The sequence below is a fragment of the Saccoglossus kowalevskii genome, chromosome 13, assembly GCF_978046115.1.
Source record: "Saccoglossus kowalevskii chromosome 13, keSacKowa6.1, whole genome shotgun sequence".
NCBI classification, from domain to species: domain Eukaryota; kingdom Metazoa; phylum Hemichordata; class Enteropneusta; family Harrimaniidae; genus Saccoglossus; species Saccoglossus kowalevskii.
The window spans coordinates 22,302,847-22,326,824 of NC_140653.1; the positions used below are offsets into that span (position 1 = coordinate 22,302,847).

At 34.2% G+C, this 23,978-nt stretch overlaps 1 protein-coding gene across 1 annotated transcript in view; it reads left to right on the plus strand.

The window, feature by feature from the left end:
- Nucleotides 1–23,978, plus strand: part of LOC100378126 (small subunit processome component 20 homolog) — a 51,656-nt gene that overhangs the window by 19,305 nt on the left and 8,373 nt on the right. The window contains exons 22-48 of the mRNA XM_085507358.1: nt 299–409; nt 1,085–1,175; nt 1,332–1,543; nt 1,899–2,041; nt 5,649–5,724; nt 5,864–5,993; nt 6,570–6,793; nt 7,179–7,387; nt 7,724–7,865; nt 8,469–8,559; nt 9,923–9,996; nt 10,699–10,822; nt 11,811–11,966; nt 13,367–13,528; nt 13,834–13,965; nt 14,417–14,688; nt 15,037–15,152; nt 15,778–15,863; nt 16,431–16,570; nt 17,762–17,918; nt 18,597–18,695; nt 18,851–19,018; nt 19,673–19,839; nt 20,305–20,440; nt 21,671–21,787; nt 22,768–22,938; nt 23,399–23,530. Coding sequence (XP_085363484.1) covers nt 299–409; nt 1,085–1,175; nt 1,332–1,543; nt 1,899–2,041; nt 5,649–5,724; nt 5,864–5,993; nt 6,570–6,793; nt 7,179–7,387; nt 7,724–7,865; nt 8,469–8,559; nt 9,923–9,996; nt 10,699–10,822; nt 11,811–11,966; nt 13,367–13,528; nt 13,834–13,965; nt 14,417–14,688; nt 15,037–15,152; nt 15,778–15,863; nt 16,431–16,570; nt 17,762–17,918; nt 18,597–18,695; nt 18,851–19,018; nt 19,673–19,839; nt 20,305–20,440; nt 21,671–21,787; nt 22,768–22,938; nt 23,399–23,530 — 3,838 coding nt within the window. The remainder of the gene's footprint in view (nt 1–298; nt 410–1,084; nt 1,176–1,331; nt 1,544–1,898; nt 2,042–5,648; nt 5,725–5,863; nt 5,994–6,569; nt 6,794–7,178; nt 7,388–7,723; nt 7,866–8,468; nt 8,560–9,922; nt 9,997–10,698; nt 10,823–11,810; nt 11,967–13,366; nt 13,529–13,833; nt 13,966–14,416; nt 14,689–15,036; nt 15,153–15,777; nt 15,864–16,430; nt 16,571–17,761; nt 17,919–18,596; nt 18,696–18,850; nt 19,019–19,672; nt 19,840–20,304; nt 20,441–21,670; nt 21,788–22,767; nt 22,939–23,398; nt 23,531–23,978) is intronic.

The following is a 23,978-nucleotide window of genomic DNA, read 5'->3' on the forward strand; positions in this document are numbered from 1 at the left end:
GTCACTTGGGACTCGATTTCCGCGCGTGCGCAGGTGACACCCCTCCTGCTTTAATTACTGGTTCTGTCACAAATACAAAATTTTAAAGTGGAACATTACTACATGCACCACAAAGAAACATCTGACCACTGAAAATGAATCCATCTAACTATAAAATCATTTTTTCCATATTCATACGTTGTGAACAAACTCAAGCCATTTATAATATTGAGTGGTATCAAGTTTGTAGAAGGATATTCTTGTATTGAGCTGCCAGTATCGAAAACAATTGTAAAATCCCACATGTATTGGTTTATAGAAAAGAGTACGAGCCAACTGATCATATTGTTGCACCCACTGAGGATTTAAGAGCACAGTCCACTGTAAATAAGAGAATTGTAACTAAGAAAGAAAGAAAGCTGGCGATCAAGTAAGTTCTGAATTATATTACTCCGTACTTATTGTATAACAATAAAAAAAAAACATCTGACAATTTTTCTCGTCACCTACTTCATGTACTTTATTACTGAATTTCGTTTATACAATTCAACTGCATACTTTTTCCAGTTGGAAGACCTCTATAAAATCTAAATTGTGGTCATCAGCTAATTGGATTCCCTAGCTTACTGAATTTTACCGTAACTGATGTCTGTATCCTCTGTAGAGCTTCTAGCCTCGTAATTATTACACAGTACGGATCATTATAACGCAACTTGGATGCTTCAACTATTTCACCACTAGACTTTCCCGCCCAAAATTTTCTGCACTTTTTTTTCTTATATTCTTCAATATTTCAGGAAACAAATCCTAGTTATGGAGCAACAGACAAATTTGAGTAAATTTTCAGTTTTTGGCTGTTTTTGTTCCAATCTTCTGAAGGAAAGAACAGACTATAAACAGGACTTTTTTGTGAGTTTGTGATGAAAAGCGAGAACTGGTGGTTGAAAAAGTTAAAACTGTTGCACTGAGAGAAATTTGCATTTAATTAAAATGATTCATTCATACAGAGAATGGATTGACAATTCCTTCCTGAACTCGAAACTGAAATTCAATAAAATTTTAACTCTTAGACGTATTCATCAAACACTTTCATTTGTTGTTTCAGATCTTTGATTGATTACATGTCAGTTTTTTCAAAATTTAAAGATCCAAAGTCGTTATATCAAGAATCAACACTCAGGGAATTGTATCTAAAGGTAGGTAACGTTTATTTGAGTTTATTTTGAAAATGTTTGTGAGAAACAAGACAGAGATGTGAACGTGTGCCAGATTTCTACAATACCAGTGTCTATATCACCAATTAGAATCATAATACTAACAAAGCTGTGATATCATTGTGTTTTTTTTTACAGCTCCTCTGCCATCCAGACACAATAGTCCAACAACTCTCCTTAAACTGCCTACTGTCCTATAAATACAAATACCTTGTGCCTTACCAAGAAAACTTGCAAAGGTTATTGGTGGAGAAGAGTTTCCGAGCAGAACTTGTTGCATTTAGTTTGGATGAGGATAACGCTATTGTACAGAATGATCACCGAGAACAACTGTTCCCATTACTCATGAGGTTGGTGTCATTATTAAGTATCGAATAATATGAATACTTTTGAGTGTACCGGTTAGGGTGCACCACTGAAAGATTTACTGTAGTTGTGATGATTCTTGATTTCAGGGGATTTCATTTTGACTCTGGATTCCTACAAAATCAGACCTGTTAGAAGGCACCCTGATCTCTTTACTTTTGTGACAAAATTTTACATTTATAGAAAATTGGAAAGTTTATATATCATATTTATAATAGTAGTATTTGTAATAATGTTGTCCCCCCACTACTGAAAGCTCACAACCGGTATGAGTCATTACACTTTTATATAAAATCTGATAGAATCACTTCAGAATCTGTTCGCTAATTTTTCTTGTAGGGTTTTATATGGTAGAATGTTGAATAAATCTGGAGGGAAATCCAAGAAATCCCACATATTAAGATTTATTGCTGGGTGTCAGTCTTCAGAATTATCTCACTTTATACAGCTTATACTGGAGCCTATCGATGAATGGGTCAAAGGTGAGTAAGAAATTAGAAAAAACAAAGGGTCAAAGGTGAGTTCAGTCAAAGGTGAGTTCAGATGGATCAAAGATGAATAGGAAATGTGAGAAGTAAGGTTCAAAATTAAGAGGTTAAATTTAAAGTGAGTCAAGATTGTTCAAAGGTAAGTTGATTCAAAGGTGAGGGGTAAATGTGAAAAGCAAGGGTCAAAGGTGAGTTAGGATGGGTCAAAGGTGAGTAGGAAATGTGAGAAGTAAGGGTCAAAATTAAGAGGTTAAATTTAAAGTGAGTCAAAATTGTTCAAAGGTAAGTTGATTCAAAGGTGAGGGGTAAATATGAAAAGCAAGGGTCAAAGGTGAGTTAGGATTGGTCAAAGGTGAGTAGGAAATGTGAGAAGTAAGGGTCAAAATTAAGAGGTTAAATTTAAAGTGAGTCAAGATTGTTCAAAGGTAAGTTTGATTCAAAGGTGAGGGGTAAATGTGAAAAGCAAGGGTCAAAGGTGAGTAGGAAATGTGAGAAGTAAGGGTCAAAATTAAGAGGTTAAATTTAAAGTGAGTCAAGATTGTTCAAAGGTAAGTTGATTCAAAGGTGAGGGGTAAATGTGAAAAGCAAGGGTCAAAGGTGAGTAGGAAATGTGAGAAGGGTCAAAATTAAGAGGTTAAATTTAAAGTGAGTCAAGATTGTTCAAAGGGTAAGTTGATTCAAAGGTAAATGTGAAAAGCAAGGGTCAAAGGTGAGTTAGGATGGGTCAAAGGTGAGTAGGGAATGTGAGAAGTAAGGGTCAAAATTAAGAGGTTAAATTTAAAGTGAGTCAAGATTGTTCAAAGGTGAGGGGTAAATGTGAAAAGCAAGGGTCAAAGGTGAGTTAGGATGGGTCAAAGGTGAGTAGGAAATGTGAGAAGTAAGGGTCAAAATTAAGAGGTTAAATTTAAAGTGAGTCAAAATTGTTCAAAGGTAAGTTGATTCAAAGGTGAGGGGTAAATATGAAAAGCAAGGGTCAAAGGTGAGTTAGGATTGGTCAAAGGTGAGTAGGAAATGTGAGAAGTAAGGGTCAAAATTAAGAGGTTAAATTTAAAGTGAGTCAAGATTGTTCAAAGGTAAGTTGATTCAAAGGTGAGGGGTAAATGTGAAAAGCAAGGGTCAAAGGTGAGTTAGGATGGGTCAAAGGTGAGTAGGAAATGTGAGAAGTAAGGGTCAAAATTAAGAGGTTAAATTTAAAGTGAGTCAAGATTGTTCAAAGGTAAGTTGATTCAAAGGTGAGGGGTAAATGTGAAAAGCAAGGGTCAAAGGTGAGTAGGAAATGTGAGAAGGGTCAAAATTAAGAGGTTAAATTTAAAGTGAGTCAAGATTGTTCAAAGGGTAAGTTGATTCAAAGGTAAATGTGAAAAGCAAGGGTCAAAGGTGAGTTAGGATGGGTCAAAGGTGAGTAGGGAATGTGAGAAGTAAGGGTCAAAATTAAGAGGTTAAATTTAAAGTGAGTCAAGATTGTTCAAAGGTGAGGGGTAAATGTGAAAAGCAAGGGTCAAAGGTGAGTTAGGATGGGTCAAAGGTGAGTAGGAAATGTGAGAAGTAAGGGTCAAAATTAAGAGGTTAAATTTAAAGTGAGTCAAGATTGTTCAAAGGGTAAGTTGATTCAAAGGTAAATGTGAAAAGCAAGGGTCAAAGGTGAGTTAGGATGGGTCAAAGGTGAGTAGGAAATGTGAGAAGTAAGGGTCAAAATTAAGAGGTTAAATTTAAAGTGAGTCAAAATTGTTCAAAGGTAAGTTGATTCAAAGGTGAGGGGTAAATATGAAAAGCAAGGGTCAAAGGTGAGTTAGGATTGGTCAAAGGTGAGTAGGAAATGTGAGAAGTAAGGGTCAAAATTAAGAGGTTAAATTTAAAGTGAGTCAAGATTGTTCAAAGGTAAGTTGATTCAAAGGTGAGGGGTAAATGTGAAAAGCAAGGGTCAAAGGTGAGTTAGGATGGGTCAAAGGTGAGTAGGAAATGTGAGAAGTAAGGGTCAAAATTAAGAGGTTAAATTTAAAGTGAGTCAAGATTGTTCAAAGGTAAGTTGATTCAAAGGTGAGGGGTAAATGTGAAAAGCAAGGGTCAAAGGTGAGTAGGAAATGTGAGAAGGGTCAAAATTAAGAGGTTAAATTTAAAGTGAGTCAAGATTGTTCAAAGGGTAAGTTGATTCAAAGGTAAATGTGAAAAGCAAGGGTCAAAGGTGAGTTAGGATGGGTCAAAGGTGAGTAGGGAATGTGAGAAGTAAGGGTCAAAATTAAGAGGTTAAATTTAAAGTGAGTCAAGATTGTTCAAAGGTGAGGGGTAAATGTGAAAAGCAAGGGTCAAAGGTGAGTTAGGATGGGTCAAAGGTGAGTAGGAAATGTGAGAAGTAAGGGTCAAAATTAAGAGGTTAAATTTAAAGTGAGTCAAGATTGTTCAAAGGGTAAGTTGATTCAAAGGTAAATGTGAAAAGCAAGGGTCAAAGGTGAGTTAGGATGGGTCAAAGGTGAGTAGGGAATGTGAGAAGTAAGGGTCAAAATTAAGAGGTTAAATTTAAAGTGAGTCAAGATTGTTCAAAGGTGAAGGGTAAATGTGAAAAGCAAGGGTCAAAGGTGAGTTAGGATGGGTCAAAGATGAGTAGGAAATGTGAGAAGTAAGGGTCAAAATTAAGAGGTTAAATTTAAAGTGAGTCAAGATTGTTCAAAGGTGAAGGGTAAATGTGAAAAGCAAGGGTCAAAGGTGAGTTAGGATGGGTCAAAGATGAGTAGGAAATGTGAGAAGTAAGGGTCAAAATTAAGAGGTTAAATTTAAAGTGAGTCAAGATTGTTCAAAGGTAAGTTGATTCAAAGGTGAGGGGTAAATGTGAAAAGCAACGGTCAAAGATGAGTTAGGATGGGTCAAAGGTGAGTAGGAAATGTGAGAAGTAAGGGTCAAAATTAAGAGGTTAAATTTAAAGTGAGTCAAGATTGTTCAAAGGTAAGTTGATTCAAAGGTGAGGGGTAAATGTGAAAAGCAAGGGTCAAAGGTGAGTTAGGATGGGTCAAAGGTGAGTAGGAAATGTGAGAAGTAAGGGTCAAAATTAAGAGGTTAAATTTAAAGTGAGTCAAAATTGTTCAAAGGTAAGTTGATTCAAAGGTGAGGGGTAAATGTGAAAAGCAACGGTCAAAGATGAGTTAGGATGGGTCAAAGGTGAGTAGGAAATGTGAGAAGTAAGGGTCAAAATTAAGAGGTTAAATTTAAAGTGAGTCAAGATTGTTCAAAGGTAAGTTGATTCAAAGGTGAGGGGTAAATGTGAAAAGCAAGGGTCAAAGGTGAGTTAGGATGGGTCAAAGGTGAGTAGGAAATGTGAAAAAGCAAGGGTCAAGGTGAGGTAGGCTGGGTCAAAGTTGAGTAGAAAATGTGAAAAGTAAGGGTCAAAGGTAAGTTAAGGTGGGCCAGTTGTGGAGGTAATACTGATCATTGAGTCTAATATTAGAATTGTGAAAACATGTTTTAGAAAATTATAAGGATGATTCTTGAAATGTGAACAGCACTTTGTGGAATAAAAATATTAGGTTTGTTACTCCTATCCACTAATTAAATTACCGGATACTACTTGTATTATGCATTCATGTATAAAATTATTTGTTGTTTTTTTTAGAGAAAAATATTAACCTGGATTTTTCAGAAGAAAGTTTCAAATTGCAGTCGTTTGTACCATTGAAAAAACTACAGAGGTATGTAATAGTTGTATCATATCATAAGTGAGCATTTTTACTAACTATTTGTATTAAAGTTCTGTATGATTAATATCGTTTGCTAATAAATAGTTTCAGGTGAATATGAAATATTAATATGTTTTATTTTTCATAACAGTGTTATAGAGGTGTGTGGTCTGTTATTGAGTAACTTGTATCATGTGTTGGAACCATATCTATCGCTTGTGTTACACTCAGTACTGCAAATTACATCTAGAGTTTCGCTTGTCTTAGAGCAGAGAGATTTGGTGAGTAATAATATTAAATCCATGCAGCTGGTCATTGTTTTATCATTCAATAGATTTTATTGAGGCACCATCCAAGTAATTTTGCTGGATACTTTCCCTGATTCCGTTTTCACTCCATTTAAACACATTTTATTTTAAGCCAGCAGTTTGTACTTTTTGTTTCGCTCTTTCTGCCTAAAGAGTAAGTATCAGGAATGTTTTGTCTTTCCCACTTGAAAATATTATTTGGCCATGTGAGGACGCAACAATTTTCTACTTCTACCTCATCAACCTGTGCAATAAAAAGTTTCATTGAATAGGAAATTGATATTTGTGCATGTGACGCATGCATGCAAACCATCTGTCAGTATACATGTATCTATGTTAAATTGGTGCAAATATGAAATGAATCATAATGGAGAACGAATTAGATCTGTTGAATTTTATTACCATTTTTGACCCCTCCAAGAATAATGCATTCCTGTGTTTAATTATAATCAATATTTTGTTTTTTTGTTTAACGAGTAACTCTTAAAGTCACTAAACAATATCTATGACTAATACAAGCATAATTTTATCAATTTATTTAATTTGTAGGTACATATCAAGTACGTGAAACCTCTGCGTAAATTACGACAGCTTGGTGTAGACGTAATCAATCAATTCTTCCAACAATGTGAATTGTACGAATACAGCGATATCGAACTACAAGGCCTGTATGGTGGGATTGTGTGGCCGGTTATACAAAGATTGACACAGGAGTGTCTGTACAGTCCTACGGCTGTTTTGAAATTAGCATTCACATGGACTCAGCATCAGAGGTGAGTACACACAAAATAAATTTCCTTGAAGAAAAGGTCACAGTGTTATGTGAATATTCTCGAAATTGTAAGTCTGTGGTCAGGTGCTTTTCTAAATGATTATAATATACATCCGTGACTGAAAACATTTATGGAAATCAGTCATCATTAAAAAGCCATATCTAAAAATTTACAAGAATATTTACCAGAAGTTTGCATGCACTGAAGCTGTTCCACGGCATCTACTCCACTACACTTTGGTCACTATGGCTGCAGTACGTTATTGGTTATCTGGTATTAACCTCACGGTCTAAGCATGTACAGTCACATTTAAATGGAAGCACTAAAACATACCCAATGCACCTGAGGTAATTTCCTGCTTTGTATACTTCTCTTCTTCTTTCAGATTGCATCCATTATTGGTTTACTATCCGGACGACAAGCTGTCCCTGCAAGTATTGGGTCAAATTATGGAATTATTGTCCAATAAACAAATTGACCAATCGGTGACCACTATGATAATTGATATGATTGATAATTTGTTACCTATACAAGATGATGATGATGACATCACAGATACTATTTATAATTTCCCACCCAAGTATATCAAAACAGGTAAATAATATTGTATTCTTTTGATGAACTTGACACATCATCTGCTGAGAGTCTCTACAAGCAGCCAAAATAAAAAACGTTGTCAGCGGTTGTTGGGTTAATATGAGTTACTAAAAAAAAAATAGTCTGAAACCAAAAAACAAAAATAATATGCAGCCAGTCCATCCCACATAAAAATTATTGCTCCAAACCCCCATCAAATTAAAATGTTATCGGTAATTAATTAACTTAGAATTTAGTGACACACCATGTCCAAACCAAGGTCTGTATTATTAAGAACTACCGTCAATGATGAATCTATGTGCGTATTGTAATATGTTCTGTTTATGTTTGAAGATGCTTTCTGCTCTGAATGCGTCCTAAGACCGTACATACTGACTGTACTTCAGTATCTCAGACAAGTTGTGCAGGAAAAGACCAACAGGAAAAAGAATCAAAAGTGTGCAATACCAATGAAGGAACTGCATATCTTATCAAAGTAAGTCGTCTATATATTATTGACACCCAGAAGTCATTTTGTTTTTAACTTACTTGATTCGATTTTCAGAATGTTCATATTTTCCTGAAAATTTACTAGTTATTTTTCATGATTGGCTGTTTTAAAATTCTGGAGGAAAAACTGGGATACTCGAAATACCAATTGAAAATAGAAATTGTCACCATGGTATAATTTAACACTGTAGGGAAAATGCAAAGTCATTATTTCGATGCAAAAAAGTTCAGGCAACCCCAATTAGAATTTTTCGTGCTTTTAAAATGTTATTATTTTTTTGCCTGTCGATATTCTGCATACAGCTTATTCAATATATATATCGATATATATATATATATATATTTGTGAGATTTAAAGTGGGAGGGTCGTCACCTGCACACGCGCAGGAATTGAGTCCCAAGCTATGATAACAACACACGCTAAGAATGCAAAGGCTCATGGGTAGACACTTGTTTGAAAACAATGACATGCTATGGCCACCTGACGCATGCATAGGTGACGACTCCCCCGCTTTAATTTAGTAGTATTGTTTTATCATAATATCTGTATTATTGGAAATTAATCATAATCACCAAATTTTATCTTCAGACTGAGTACGTTTGTGAGTGATGGACAGGAATCTTATCAATTGATTGATATATTATTACCAATTCTACGACAAATTCCACAAGAAAAAGCAGTAAGTGCCTAGACTCTTTTTTTGGGTGTCAACTATAAGAATGTATCTTTTCTCTAATGTATCAAAACACTGATATTGTTTTTTAATACCAATTATTATTAACTTTTGTGATCTTATATTTTTTTTGAAAGTGATTAAAACAATTTGTAGATAATGAAAAATTATGTCTATTTAGTTCAAAATTAACAAAAAAATTATACATGTAAGTGTAAAATTCTTTATTTTAGCTGGAAATTATTTTGCTGGAAAAATATTTTGGCTGTTTTGTATGATGTTTACATTCATTGATTCTGATGTGTTGAATGTAAATAAATGAATTTTCAGCGAAAATAAATTCCAATTGAAAATAAAGTATTTTACAGTATAACTGCAGACAAATGTGCAAAATGTTGCACATTGCCTACTGGCACCATTTTTTAGCTCCGCTGTCGACAAAGTCGAGCGGAGCTTATAGTATTATTGATTGTTCGTCGGTGCCCGTCGACCATTGGCGCCGTCAACTTTACATTTTCGACTTCTTCTTAAAAACCACAAACTGTATAGCTGTGAAACTTTCTAGGAAGGTACCTTGGGTGGACCTCTCTCAGATTTGTTCATTTCTTGATGATATCTTTAATTCTCTAATTTTGATGAATATTTTTGTCATTTTTGGTAAAAAGTAATATTTTCAACTTCTTGTTAAAAACCGCGAGTCCAATTTCTTTGATATTACATATCTAGGTACTACATGTGGACCTCTTTCAGATTTGTTCATTTCATGATGATATCTTTAATTCTCTGATTTACATGAATATTTTTGTTAATTTTGGTAAAAAGTGATATTTTCGACTTCTTGTTAAAAACGGCAGGTCCAATTGCTTTGATATTACTTATCTAGGTACTACATGTGGTCCTCTCTCATGTTTGTTAATTTCGTGATGATATCTTTAATTCTCTAATTTTCATGAATATTTTTGTCATTTTTGGTAAAAAGTGATATTTTTGACTTCTTGTTAAAAACCGCAAGTCTAATTGCTTTGATATTATATACTACATAGGTACTACAGGTAGACCTCTCTCAGATTTGTTCATTTCGTGATGATTTTGTTCTTCAATTATCTAATTTTAATGAATATTTTTGATAAAAAGTTATATTTTCAAATTTTTTTTTTAAACAGCAAGTCTGATTGCTTTAATACTATACATATTGTTCATTTTCTAATGATGTCTTCTGTTCTTTAATTGAAATGTGCATTGATAACAGCGGCACTATCTCAGCCAACAGGCTGCTTGTTTACATTCATTTCAGCTATCTGTGGAGGGTTTGAGCAGACGATGTGTTAACAATGTCTTCTGATTATTTGTGATTTGTTTTCCATTACAGGATTTATTATTGGAAATACTGGGAATTGTTAAGAAGTTAATTATTCATTGTAAAAATCCACAAAACTTTCTCAGGTAAATGTACCATTCAACATTTCTCAGTATCGTAAATATTGTGTGTCTGTTGAATTTGGCAGCAATTCCGACAACTGTTTTTCATATTATCATTTTGTTGATAAATATAATTACCACAAAGCATTGGTAATGCTGATGAAGAATTATATGCATCCATCCATGCATGCATCCGTCCATCCATCAGTCCGTCCATGCATTCGTCCTTCATCATTTCTTGGACATGTCTTGACTAATCAAGTCATAATGGGAAACATGGCAAACGTTAATTAATTTTTGGCTGACTTTGACTGACTGGTGGCCACTTTAATCACAAGAAACACCAAAAATTAACATTTGTCATGATATCAACTGTTTCTCAGGCATGCCTGGACAGATTGCATTAAAACTTAATATTGGCATCAACCATGATTGGTTATTGATTCAAAATGGCTCATTGATGGTCAATTTTTTTTTCACAAGTCTAGGTACACTTTTTCGGTTTTTGTTTAACTTTAGTACTAAGGCTAAATTAAACATAAAATTTCAACCACCACTAAAATTATTGTTATTGAATATTCGTATAAGAGTTGAAAATAATTTTAGATTAACCCTGACTAGATTCAACCAGTAATTTATTGAAATCAACACTTGATTGAGTAAGTGATCTACTAATTTAATATATAATATATTGATTGGAAATGTGAAATTATTTTATTGTTACAGACCACTGAGCAAACTGTTGTCATGGTTATCAACAACTCCATCAAGATCTCTTTGCTGCGATATAATTACATTGATAGGTGCTGCTGATGAGAAGGTTGCTGAACTTTGTCAGTTAATTGTACAGGTTGGTACTTCCATGTACGCATAGATTAGTAACCATTGATGTCTTGAAACATAATATAAACTGGGTGTTGTACAATAGTGAAATAACACCGAATACACATCAGGGTAAATACTATATCAAATCAATGTAAACATGTATTGTGTGTGTGACACAATACTCGCGTACGACACCTAATCGCCTAGCTTCACGTCATGGCATGTCTTCCTGGCGGCCATAGAAAAAAGGATGCTTAATTAATAACTGAGATTATTACGTGCAAAGAGCGTGAAACCTGTCCACACCGAACCACATCACACAGCTAAGCCAGACATTGTGGCAAAGGTCTTCAGATCTGTCTGTACTAGGATGGTGAAAACCGGGAGTAATGGTACAGCATTATGACAGTGAATAAGTGCTGCTGATACATGCATACGAAGTAAAGCACGTACATGTAGATAGCACCGAATACATGGCAGGATAAATACTACATGTATGTTGCAGAGATTGCGTTAACCCAATATTTTGCTTCCCAGACTCAAATTATTGAAGAGGCAACCAGTTTTTCAGGCAAGCTGGGGTCCAATCTCTAATAAAGTTATCCAGGGTCAAATTTCAATTTCTTAAAATTTTGTAAGTGGGACTCGTCTTACAGAGACACTGGCGCAAACCTTGATGTTGTATGTGGTTGACTTGTTCTTCTCAAATCATAGATACTTTCAGATCATCTTCGAGCTGACTGTTCAATCATTGGTATTGTTCGTTCATTTGTTTATTCATTCATTAGATTCAGGAAAATAACATCTCACTTTGTACTGTTCTCAGTGCACATAAATGAACCCATTGTAAACAGGTTCTCTACTGGTCCTAGTATGAATTTATCATTTACAACGAAAATTTGGTGAACGTACACACGAACAGAATATCACTTGCATCAGAAACTTCCAAAGAGGTATATTTTCAACACAATCATAATAATAAAAACTAAGTCGCTACTTCATGTGTTTTGTAGTTGAATAAGGTGGATAGACGCCGGTTAGAAGAGCCTGATTACACTGTCAGAATATCGGCATATACTAAGATATCTTCAACAGTCACAGAAATGGATTACGTAGATTTGAACTATATCATACCCATTATGCACAATTGCTTCTATTTTATATCTAAAGTAAGTAATGTCATTTCATATTATAATAATGTTATTAATTGCTTTTGATTCTCTTCTCTCTTGTTACTATGACAACTAGGGTGATATGCGATGAAAAATATAATTTTTATAAGTCCAAATCCAAAGTAATACAGAATCTGCACCTTTTGTGTCACAAATCACATGTTACTTTCTGATATTAATATTTCACTAATCTAAAGTTTATTTTTCAAATATTCACAAATGTGTGAGATCAATTTCCAATCCAATTTGCATTAAGAATATGATAGTGATTTGGATGTTCAAATGTGGTGCGGGAAATTTTGTCTATGTTCACAAGACAGAATTTCATCACAGTCATATGCAAGTCAATTACTCTGTGTCAAATGAACTAGGATCTTTTGGTATTTCCCATCCCATTCTATCATTAATGTTCTTAATCCTAAATTTTGTAAACAGAATTTCAATTCAAATTCTATATCCATTAAACTGCTTTGCTCCATTCTATGAAGACCAGATTCCGTCAGCTTGTCATTTTTTTTTTCACTAACAAAACGCGTATATGACTCAACCCTTTCAACAGGTTCTATGGTTCTATGTTTTACCCATGAGTATTTTCAACATCATATCCTATATATTTTTTCTATGTATTTCTATAATTTTGTTGATAATTTTGAATCAGTTGAACATAATTCCTCACTGGATACAGGTCTTGACGAAAATTTGGAAAAAAATTGAAAAAAATTAGGCAGGTTTTAATTTGTGGAAGGTGACACAAAAGTTGAATTTGGCATTCAAAGAGTTAATTATTTAGTCGTTGTATTTTCTAAATGAGCTAAACTAGATTTGAATATGCAAAGTTAGCCAGAGAATTTGATGATGTTTTCTCAGAAATCAATAAATTTATCCCAGCAACATTCAATATTCTGAAATGAAACTCAGTAAATAAATCTTTTTTATTGTAATAAATAATAATGTTATAATATGAGGTTATTATGAGGATACCGAAAAGTATGCACAAAGACAGTAAAGTGGGAGTATTGACCAATGCGCAGCAGAGGTCGATGCAACTGCATACTGTCTGAGTGCATACTTTTTGGTATCCTCGTAATAACCTTATTATTATAAATCTTTTCTTCCCAATAGTACATCATGGAAATGCCGAAATACAAAAAGTTTAGAACAGATTGAGCAAACCACTTTGTATGGGGTCCGCGAAGTCAAACCCTTGGGGCTGCCATGTTTGTTTTTATTATTAAAGGATGCTTATGTGCGTAATCGTTCCATATTTGGAATTCGCATTTCCTTATATGGTAGGATGAAAATACCCTGTAAAATAACTTAAAATTACGTCACACTGTAACTTAGAGCGTTACGCTGACAGATGTATAATAATATTATATATTGTCATGTTTTTTTAGGTTGATGATATGTCACTTCGTGATAATTCTTCAAATATTCTACAAATAATAATAGAGAGAATATCCAAGGAGCCAAGTGACAAGTTACAGTCCTTGTTTGAGTTATGTGTGAATCAGATGATAATACCAGCAATAAAGGAGGGACTCGGCAACAAGATGGAGGTCTGTGTTTTACCTTGCTTTGTGCTAGTCATTAACTAAAAATAGACAAGGTAGCCGGATTTGTGATTTCTGAACTATAGTCAATTTCTTTGATTTTTAGTGTGTCAGACTGATCAGTTTACTTTCCCATATGATTTGTTGTTTAAACTTTGTTTACTAACACTTTTAAATTGTAAATTGTGTGGAGAAATTTGGAGCAAGGGAGAATCGTTTAGTTTTTCTCACAAAGGAATTCATACATATAACAAACATGAGTAAGAAACATTGAAACTATGCCTAATTTAAATACTGTGATATATTTTCAGAACGTACGACATGAATACATACTACTGTTGACCAAACTGGTGAAATACTTCCCAAATAAGTTTCAAGATTTACAAGTTCTTCATGATAAAGATATTGAGAAGGATTTCTTTAAAAACATTACTCATATACAGGTGAGATACTGCAAATTATTTTTGTTACTCCTAGTTCACAGTATAATTCAGGGGTTCATTTTATGGAAAACACTTTATGAGGTAATGAGATATTGTTCCTACACTGTGAATGCTATAATTTTAAATCTTGTGAAAAAAAAACACAAAACACAAAATAATTACTACTATCTGTGCCAATTTATTGGCTATTAACAGCTTCTCTCTCATAAGAATGTAAGACATGCATTTTGAATTCAGCAAAAAGTTTATTTTCATATAAACGTTGTGCCCCTCATCTTTAGAGATACAATCAGTCCCTCTTTCAAAGTATACTCTCCTCGCTATATCCCAAAACTATTCTATTTATAGGTTTTCTAAGCACTTGTATTTTTGATAATATGGTAACTTTTTTTTAGCATTTCATCTTCAAGCTCATCTCATTGACCTTAATCTTCAACTTTTTTTCTTACAGCAACATCGTCAAATGAGAGCCCTTCGTCTGGTCGCTCAAAAATGTGAGACCAAGGAACTAGGGACGTACGTCCTGCAGACGTTTTTGTTGCCATTAGCAACCAGTGTGATATTTGATGCCAACCTCAGTAAAAATCATCAGCTTGTCTTGGATGCCACTCTGACCATTGGTGCTATTACCAAGTGTTTACCATGGCAACCGTACATCAAAGTGTTGAAATATTACCTTGGATTGTTGATGACTGACACATTGCCTCAGAAGATGACAGTCAGGTGAGATGTCAGCAATCTTTTATCTCTTTCATCTAAAATTTCCAGCAACCGATAGTAAATAGTCAGAAAATGTACTTTCAATATTTTATGTGGTTGTCTTTGATTAAATATAATCCAAGAAAAAGTTGATCATCATTTGATATCATCTTGCAAAAAAACACAGAATTTATCTAGGATATAAAACAGCTTGGAGATCATCGCACATTGTCAGACTATTATTGGTATTGTAATATTTGATTGAGGATGATGAGGATGACTTGGACATTACTCGTATATTAATTCAATCTACAGACTTCTATTGTGTTATACATACATTGATATTGTTGATAAAAATGAATTCTATTTCAGATTATTAGCAAATATTTTGGACAGTTTCCATTTTGACTTGACCAATTATAAGCCAGCAATGAAAACAAACCCTAAAGATGTTGATGAGGGCTGTACTGGAAACAATGATGAAACAGGTGAGAAAAGTTAATAATTAGAGAAAGCAATTTACATGCTTCTTAAACATTGGCTATCCAACCCAGACTCCAGCATGTCTAGCCAATCAGAGTTGGTGTTACTTTGTTACAGTAAAAAAAGCTTCTGCTTATTTGCTATATCCAACCTTGACAACTAAAACTTGAGCCAATCAGAAAAGGTGTTATTTGGTAGTTAGTAATTTACATGCTTCCTATACATTGGCTATCCAACCCAGACTCCAACATGTCAAGCCAATCAGGGATGGTGTTACTTGGGTACAGTAAATGCTTCTGCCTATTTGCTATTTGTGCCTGATTAACTTCCCAACCCTGACTCCTTACAGTCACACCATTCAGAGAGCAGCTTGTTTTTTGACATTTTTTCGACGTATCAAATTTTGTCTTTTATATATATGTTTCAACACAATTGGGCACCTGTAGTTCAATCCAATCAGGTATGGTATATCTGATCATAATTTGCTAGACTCATCCTGATTGGTTAAACCAAAAACTATTACCAAGAGTGAATACAGTATCTAACTTGTGGGTTTTGAGATCAGTTCATTTATATTCTGCTTTGTAGAATTGTTATCTTTAATGGATGAAATGCGTCTTCACATTACAGTTACTGAGCAAGCTGCAGATGAATCCAAATATAATACCATAATAAACAAGATATTACCAAAACTTGAGAAATGTCTAACCCAGAAGGTAAAAGTAGTTTCATTATTTCATTCCTAGACTGTCGACAGTCCTCGGATTTCAAGTTGCTAGTGACATGATATCAAAAACTGCTGTGGAAAGTGTCGCAATTGCGTATTAGTACAGTCAAGACAAACTTTGCGTAAGTCGTGGGCGATCCTAGTAGCCGGCGATCCCTGACCCTTTTCACGATTGGTCACGATAAAATGATAGACATCTGCGTGACTATTCATTTGCAGATGAAAGTACCCAGATCTGGTAAGAAATCTTACCAGTGAATTGCAGCACCAGACAGTCAACGGCACTCCATACTTCCTGTCCCGGCGTTCGCAATTTATTCCCGCCTATTGCGTTTATACACAATATTTATTAATAATAACAGTTTAATATTAGGTATGACAGATTTGTAATGATGAGTTGTTTTTTACAATTTTGTAATTCGTCAAGTATTTGGGTAATCATCAACCCTGATTTTGGTAGCACTTAAAAATATGTCAAATTCGTATCAGAATCAGAATCAAAATAAAATAAATTTATTAAAATATCTTATATATGTCCTTTGATATTATTCTGTAGGTCGATAGCGATGATGAACATCGTTCAGTTCGTAGCCATGTTGCCACGGATACTGAGATTGTACGTATACCTTTAGCGATCGCAATAATAAGATTGTTATTAGCGTTACCAGTGCAAGTCAGATATCAACATATACAAAGGTGAATAACTTTAACATTTACTCTATCACTGCATTGAATACAAGACTGTTAAAATGATACACATAACAATTCACAGTGTGGTGGTATTAATATATTGATATTGAAAACAGAACATTTTTAGAACACATTTATAGTACAGTATGTGTCAGTAAATGAAAATTATCATTCAGATGAATCTAATTACCAATGAGAAGAGATGAGAACTAATAAGGACTTCATAGTTATCTTGCCAGACTCGTTAATGCTTCGAAAATAATTAATTTTGTTGGTGGAATACTGGTACTGACCAAATTGCTGTTACAAAATGTGCAAAATACTGGCCAACAAAAATTTGCCCCCCCCCTCCCTCACAAAAATGTTGTTCAAACTATTGATCCACATCGATTATATAATAAACAACATTTTTCAATCTATGGATTTTCCCAAATAGTTTTGGACGCTGTTTTTTAGCTCCGCTGTCGACTTTGTCGAGCGGAGCTTGTCATATGAGTGATTGTCCATCATCGTCCGTGTCAATGTTTTACTTTTTCGACTTCTTCTTGAAGACTACAAGCCTGAATGCTTTGATACTTGGTGTGTATGTACCTTGGGTAGACCTCTCTCAGATTTGTTCATTTCATGATCATATCTTCAATTTTCTAATTTTGGTGAATATTTTTGTCATTTTTGGTAAAAAGTTATATTTTCGTCTTCTTGTTAAAAAACGCAAGTCCAATTGCTTTGATATTACATATATAGGTACTACATGTGGACCTCTCTCAGATTTGTTCATTTTGTAATGATATCTTTAATTCTCTAATTTTGGTGAATGTTTTTGTCATTTTTGGTAAAAAGTGATATTTTCAACTCCTTGTTAAAAACCGCAAGTCCAATTGCTTTGATATTACATATATAGGTATGGTACTTCATGTGAACCTCTCTCAGATTTGTTCATTTTGTAATGATATCTTCAATTCTCTGATTTGGGTGAATATTTTTTGTCATTTTTGGTAAAAAGTGATATTTTCGACTTCTTGTTAAAAACCACAATCATTTATGGTGAAAAATGATATTTTTGAATTCTTGTTGAAAACAGCACGTCCCATTGCATTGATACTATGCATATTGTTCATTTTTTAATGATATCTTCTGTTCTTTAATTGAAATGTGCATCGCTAACATGTATTACAACTTATCATTCTATCATTACAGAGTTGTTTTGAAGCTGTGTCATTCTTTAAAAAGTCGGTCCAGTGATATACGCGAATCTAGTAGAACAACATTGATCAAGGTCATGTCTTATTTAGGAACGGAATATATTAAAAATGTTATTGGTGAATTACAACATACCTTGACTAGAGGCTATCAGGTAACTACTTGTACTGTAAACACATTAATTATTCATTGGTTTTTAATTTTGCGATTTTCTCTAATCGGTAAAATTTAATTAGATCCACATGAGTAGGTAAAATAATAATAGGACTCATTGTTTCCCGACTAAGTTTGTTAACTTAAAACCCTGTGAAATTGTTCAAAACATCAAGATAGTGAAACTAAGATTTTTTTGTTATTACTGCTTACTATCATTTATTTAATGCTTTGAGCTCTGTACATTTTTCCATTTAAATATTTTTTTGTGGTTTAAGTTTTTTTCTATCAGTTTTCTATCAGTTGAGGACCAAATAATAATTGGGCTTATTGGGTTGATAAAGGTTTTCTTTGGTGTTCAAAAAGGGTTGATGTTATGTAAATTCACTTTTTTTACAAATCATTTATAATCTAGTTATAATTAAATTTATTTACAAATGGCCACTGGCAGCCATTTCGTTAGTGTGTGTGTTTGATTAGTGGGAATTGAAAGTAACCTTTACATACAGGCATATTTGAATGCTGGTCCAGAAATAGTTAAGAGCCGGCTCACCTTATGCAGATTAAACTTGAATTCAGACCCAGTAACTTTAATGCCAGCACAAAAATTCAAATTCATACATAAGAATTTGAAATATTTTCAGCCTGCTCACAGACACATGTTATGTATGTTTTACAGAAACATGTACTGACATTTACTATCAACGCAGTGTTACAAGGGATAAGTGATGGACTCAAACCTGGTGATCTGGATACATGTGTTGATATGCTTATACAGGTAAGTGATTGACTCATCCAATAATAATATTGATAATGGTTTGCTGACTACGTTGCCAGGTTTTAATAATCCAATGCAACCAGCCACGTGTGAGGCCAGTACCAGCCGGTTATGAGGCGTCCAGCCATGACAAATGATTTTTTCTACGTTCACAGATTTGTAATGATGAGTTGTTCGGACAAATTGCCGAAGAAAAAGAAGTAGCAGCTATTACGAGGAATCTCATGGAAGCTAGAAGTTCAAAAAGTTACGATATATACCATATATTATCCAAGTATATATCCGCAACTCATCTGACAAAGTTAATTTCTGCAATCAAAACAGTGAGTGATAGAATTATTGTATACTTGATTTATGATTATTGTAAATGCCATTTAAACCATTACATTTTCGCTGCCATTAATGTGATTGTGCTTACGAAGACAGAAAGTCTTTGCTGTGAATATACTCTATTTTTCTGTTACTGTAAAATACTTTATTTTCGTTTGGAATACATTTTTTACTGAAAGAATGATTCAGTGAAAATAAAATCCAGTTGAATGGTTTTTTTTGTTATAATTAAAACCTAAATTACAGTCAATCCATTGTTCCAAGAAAAAAATCTGATGTGGACAAATTTTGAAGAAAACCAAAAACAGCACAGTTCTGTGATCGGTCGGTCAATATTCTAGAAGTCAATAATTTACAAAAATTGGCAGTATGCAGGAGTAGGCAGAATTTTAACGTCAAGTTTTTACGATACTGTGTAAAATTAGAGGAATGAATTAAATATTAGCTTCCCTTCTAACTGCACACTAATACCCTAATAGAAATATCATTACGTTTTAGCAATTATTCACAATTGCTTTGTTGACCTTATTGATAGGACCTCTAATTTGCCAGATGTTGAGTAGATTCAATTCAACATTTATATGCCATACTGCAGATATTTGTGATAACAAATACACTCAATTTTATTTTGTGGTATTTCCTTACAGGTTTTAGATAACACACACAGTCATAAGACTGTGAAGAAAGTAGAAGACGTTCTGAGAAAATTTACTCTTGGTTTGCTGGAGAATAAATGTCTAGATGCGAAGGATATATTATTATTCATACATGGTATCGTTACGCAGACGTTACCGTTCATGATTAAAGACACTCAGTAAGTAACATTCAAATGGTCGGTGACGTACCTCGCACCATGTGACATAGTGACATATTCTCAGGGCGGGGCTACGTCACAGAATGTTCCACGTTGCTAAGACGCTCAACTCTGTACCATGTATTTCTATGGGCTCTGTGCGAACTGCCATGCAAATTTCAAGTAATGTTTGATATTTTAGTTGCACATGCATTTATGACAGAGGTGTGTCTAAAAGATGATATACTGGGATTTATATGATCCATCATATCATCTCTATCAAAGATACATGTATGCGCTCCTAAGAGATCAAATACATTACATGAACATTGTCAATCATCTTGGGGATAAATTGTATGTGCATTTCAAAGCTTTATGTCAGGAGGATTCACATCATCATTTGATGCAGCAGCAAACATGCACTACTTGATTAGTCATTGCATTTCTTGTTTTTAAACACTACTTTATTTACCATTACCACTACAGAGAAGATAAAAAATCTACCAAGTCTAAACACCAACAACACAGTGTATTACTATTGCCGCAGACACCACAGAGGAAACCTAAGGCAACTGTACATAGGAAAACCAATCTACATGTTTTGGTAGAATTTGGATTACAGGTAGGAATTTATCCATTGACGATGATCAGTGATGATGTACCTGGGTTTGTAGGTGACTGCAATTTACCCAGCAGGCCATATGCTAATAAACTTGTCATGATTGTGATATACTTGAACTTCATGGTCTACCTTGTTCCATAGACTTGCATATAGTCCCTTGTTTATTAGTCCCCATTCGGACACTGTCCGATAGCGGGGACTTATGTTTTGACCTCCGTGCGTCCGGCTCTGTATCTTAGAAATGCCTGACCAATCACAATCAAACTTCACACATACATCATACATGACGTTATACATATGCACATCAATTTGTTTCATGATCTGATTAAAGATGGCCGATGGCGGCCATTTTTGTTCTAAAAATCATCAAAATAAAGCATTTCTCGGCTATATACATTGGACATTATAGGACCTTGATGCACATCATTTTGTTTTTCAAATAAGATTCAAAATGGCTGACTGGTGGCCATTTTGTTTTAATGAATGTGGTTCTAGTACCATATCTCTGACTTGCTGTGGCTGATTATGTTCAAATTTTAAATATTCATTATACATCATGTCATAGATATACAGATATATTGGTTTGACGATCCTATTGAAAATGGCCGAATGGTGGCCATTTTTGTGCTAACAAATTATCAACTATCAAGCATTTCTGGCATTTATGGATGGATTTTGTTCAAACTTTGTACATACATTAAACATTATGGGTTCCTGGTGCATGTTATTTTATTTCTTAGATCGGATTCAAAATCGCTGACTAGTGGCCATTTTTTTTAATGAATGGGCTTCTAGAGCCATATCTCTGACATGCTTTGACTGACTATGTTCAAATATATTCAAAATGCCTGATTTTGTTTTAATTAATGCTGTTCCAGAGCAATCATCATATTCCTGACATGTTTATATTCCAGCTATATTACTATAAACAAAACTATATATCTTAAATTCGATAACTAACTGGGACTGTGACATGCATGGCTTGTTTGTTGTTGTTGTTTTCTCAATAAAAGAAAATGTTGTGGGAGTGTAAATAGCGAAAGACGAGTTACCGTGAATTACCTAGAATGCTATATACTACACACAAACATTTTGTGTGGGGTTATGCATAAATTATCTTTTATCATTCGAAAATATTTGAAATTTTTGAAACAGAGAACTATGAAAAAGCTTGTCTACAGAATGTAACTTTATGTTATAATATATATAATGATAATATTTTGTTTACAGTTACTAAATATGTCATTAAAGAGAGGCATAATTATTGGTAGCGACAGTGAACATTTATCGATGTTAGACCCGCTGGCACCGTTGCTGATAGACTGTATGCAATCTAAATATGCCAAGGTGAGTGAAAAAAAACCATTATACTACATTAAACTGTGGTACTGTGAAATACTTTATTTTCGCTGGAATTAATATTCCCTGAAAAGGTTTTTTGGTTGTTTTGTATGGAATTTCTTTTTACTGATTTTTGATGAGTTTAATGTGAAATATAGGAAAAAAAGTACCGGTATATTCACTGGATTTTATTTTCACGGAATCATCCCTTCAGCGAAAATAAATTCCAAGCGAAAATAAAGTATTTTACAGTATGTTTATGATAAGTGAAATGACTGAAGACCTGTAATTAAATCAACACTGGCAATAGTGTACTAGGCTCAGTGAACTCTAGAAAGAAGGAAAAAATATTCATTACTTGATTTCTTTGTAAATTTTCTTCATGAGAAAGCGATAACTTGAGGTTTAGGTATGACAAAATATACATCATTGTAGTCACATGTAGATCGGGACCCCAAACATAAAATAGTGTTTGTGACCTGTAATCAGAAAAGCTGTCGGTCGTTTACAAACTAGAGTCGAAATAGACCATTTTCCGTTCACTGCGAGAATCACGCGTAATGCGTGAAATCGAACGTAAAAACAGGACAAACAAAGGTCATAGCGTCGTAGTGGCGTCAAACATCGCGTGGGATTCAACAAACGCGAAAGTATTTCGGGGGACATTTCCATGCTTAATAATGTGCTGTCCACATTTGATGATAGGCAATTTCGATTAAGTAAGGGTATTCGGAAGCAATATTTCTCTGTCGAAGATCGGCCGGTCAATGTAAGCTACGAAATAAAGAAATTCTAGTTCAAAATCAAATCGTTCGATTTTTGCGGCAGACGTTCGACGCGCATCTTTCATGCATCTCGCGAGATCTCGCAATTGTACGGAAAATCACCAATTCTGAATTTGCTCAGTTAACATGCAAATAAGTAATATTTCAAAGTATTTTCCTGTCATGTATGTCAATGACACATAACTGGTATTGCATTTCCAGGTGATAATAGGATCTGTACAGTCGTTAAGTCGTCTCATACAGTACTCGTTGCCACAGTTGAATGATCAAGCCGGTAAACTTGCTGGCTTGTTATTTCAACTATTGAAGACTTATGGAAGAAGTGGAACACCAAAGGGTGACAACTTGCACCTAGTACAGTGGTGCTTTAAGGTGAGCATATTTGAACTTGTCCATTAAACCATGATAGATGCGACTGACTCCAAATTCTGTGAACTGAGTATTATCTCATGTGGCTCTATTTCAAAACTGACAATTATTTTTCGTGTTACAAATAATAATCATTTATTCTGGTGGCCAACTGGTAGATATATTAATCTTCAAAAAATCACTGATTACCACAATACATGTACTTGTCAGCCAAGTATGCATATATTGATTTTTTTGAAATTTTTGTTCAGCTAGGTTACAATAACTGATGTTATGTGCCATTGTTTTGAAAAGAATATAATAATCAATTGAGATTCCTATAATAAAAATATTACAGTCCGAATACGCTTGAGATCTTGCACAAGAAGAACGTTTTTCCTTCAAATGATGTAATCACCTGTGCTCAGGCTAATATTTGGGTCGTTATCTGTATATTATTCTAAAAGCTTTATAATCATTTCAGACGATGACAATGTTTCTGAAGAATATGCAACGATATAAATTGACTGAAGATCAACTGCAAGTATTACTAAGTTTTGTGGAGGAGGATATCTATGACACCACCAGGCAGTCAACAGCGTTTCCATTACTTAAAGTAAGAAAGCAGAGAAAGCACGCGCTACAACTGTTTTTTACAGTGAAAAGTTTATTAAATCTCCTTTTGAATTACCACTTTATTAGTACAGCTCTTTATCATCACTCTCTGATACATGTACTAACTTTAGAATGTACATCATGACCTCTGACATGCTCATTTGCTTATCACACAAGATCTCACAAGTTCCTAGAAATATGTTTTTTGCAAATATTTCTATCCTCGGGGGCGGAGCTACGTCACAGACGTTCCACGTTGCTAAGACGCGCACCACTGTACCATGCATTTCTATGGGCTCTGTGCGCGCTGCTGTGGAATGCTGGTCGAGCCGGTGAAAATTCGAGAAAACAACACAAACTCAACTTTAAAGTAATCCCGAACAACCAAATTTATATATGTTACACACGTAGAGCTAATTTTGTTGCACTGTTCGGAGGAGTCTCAACAA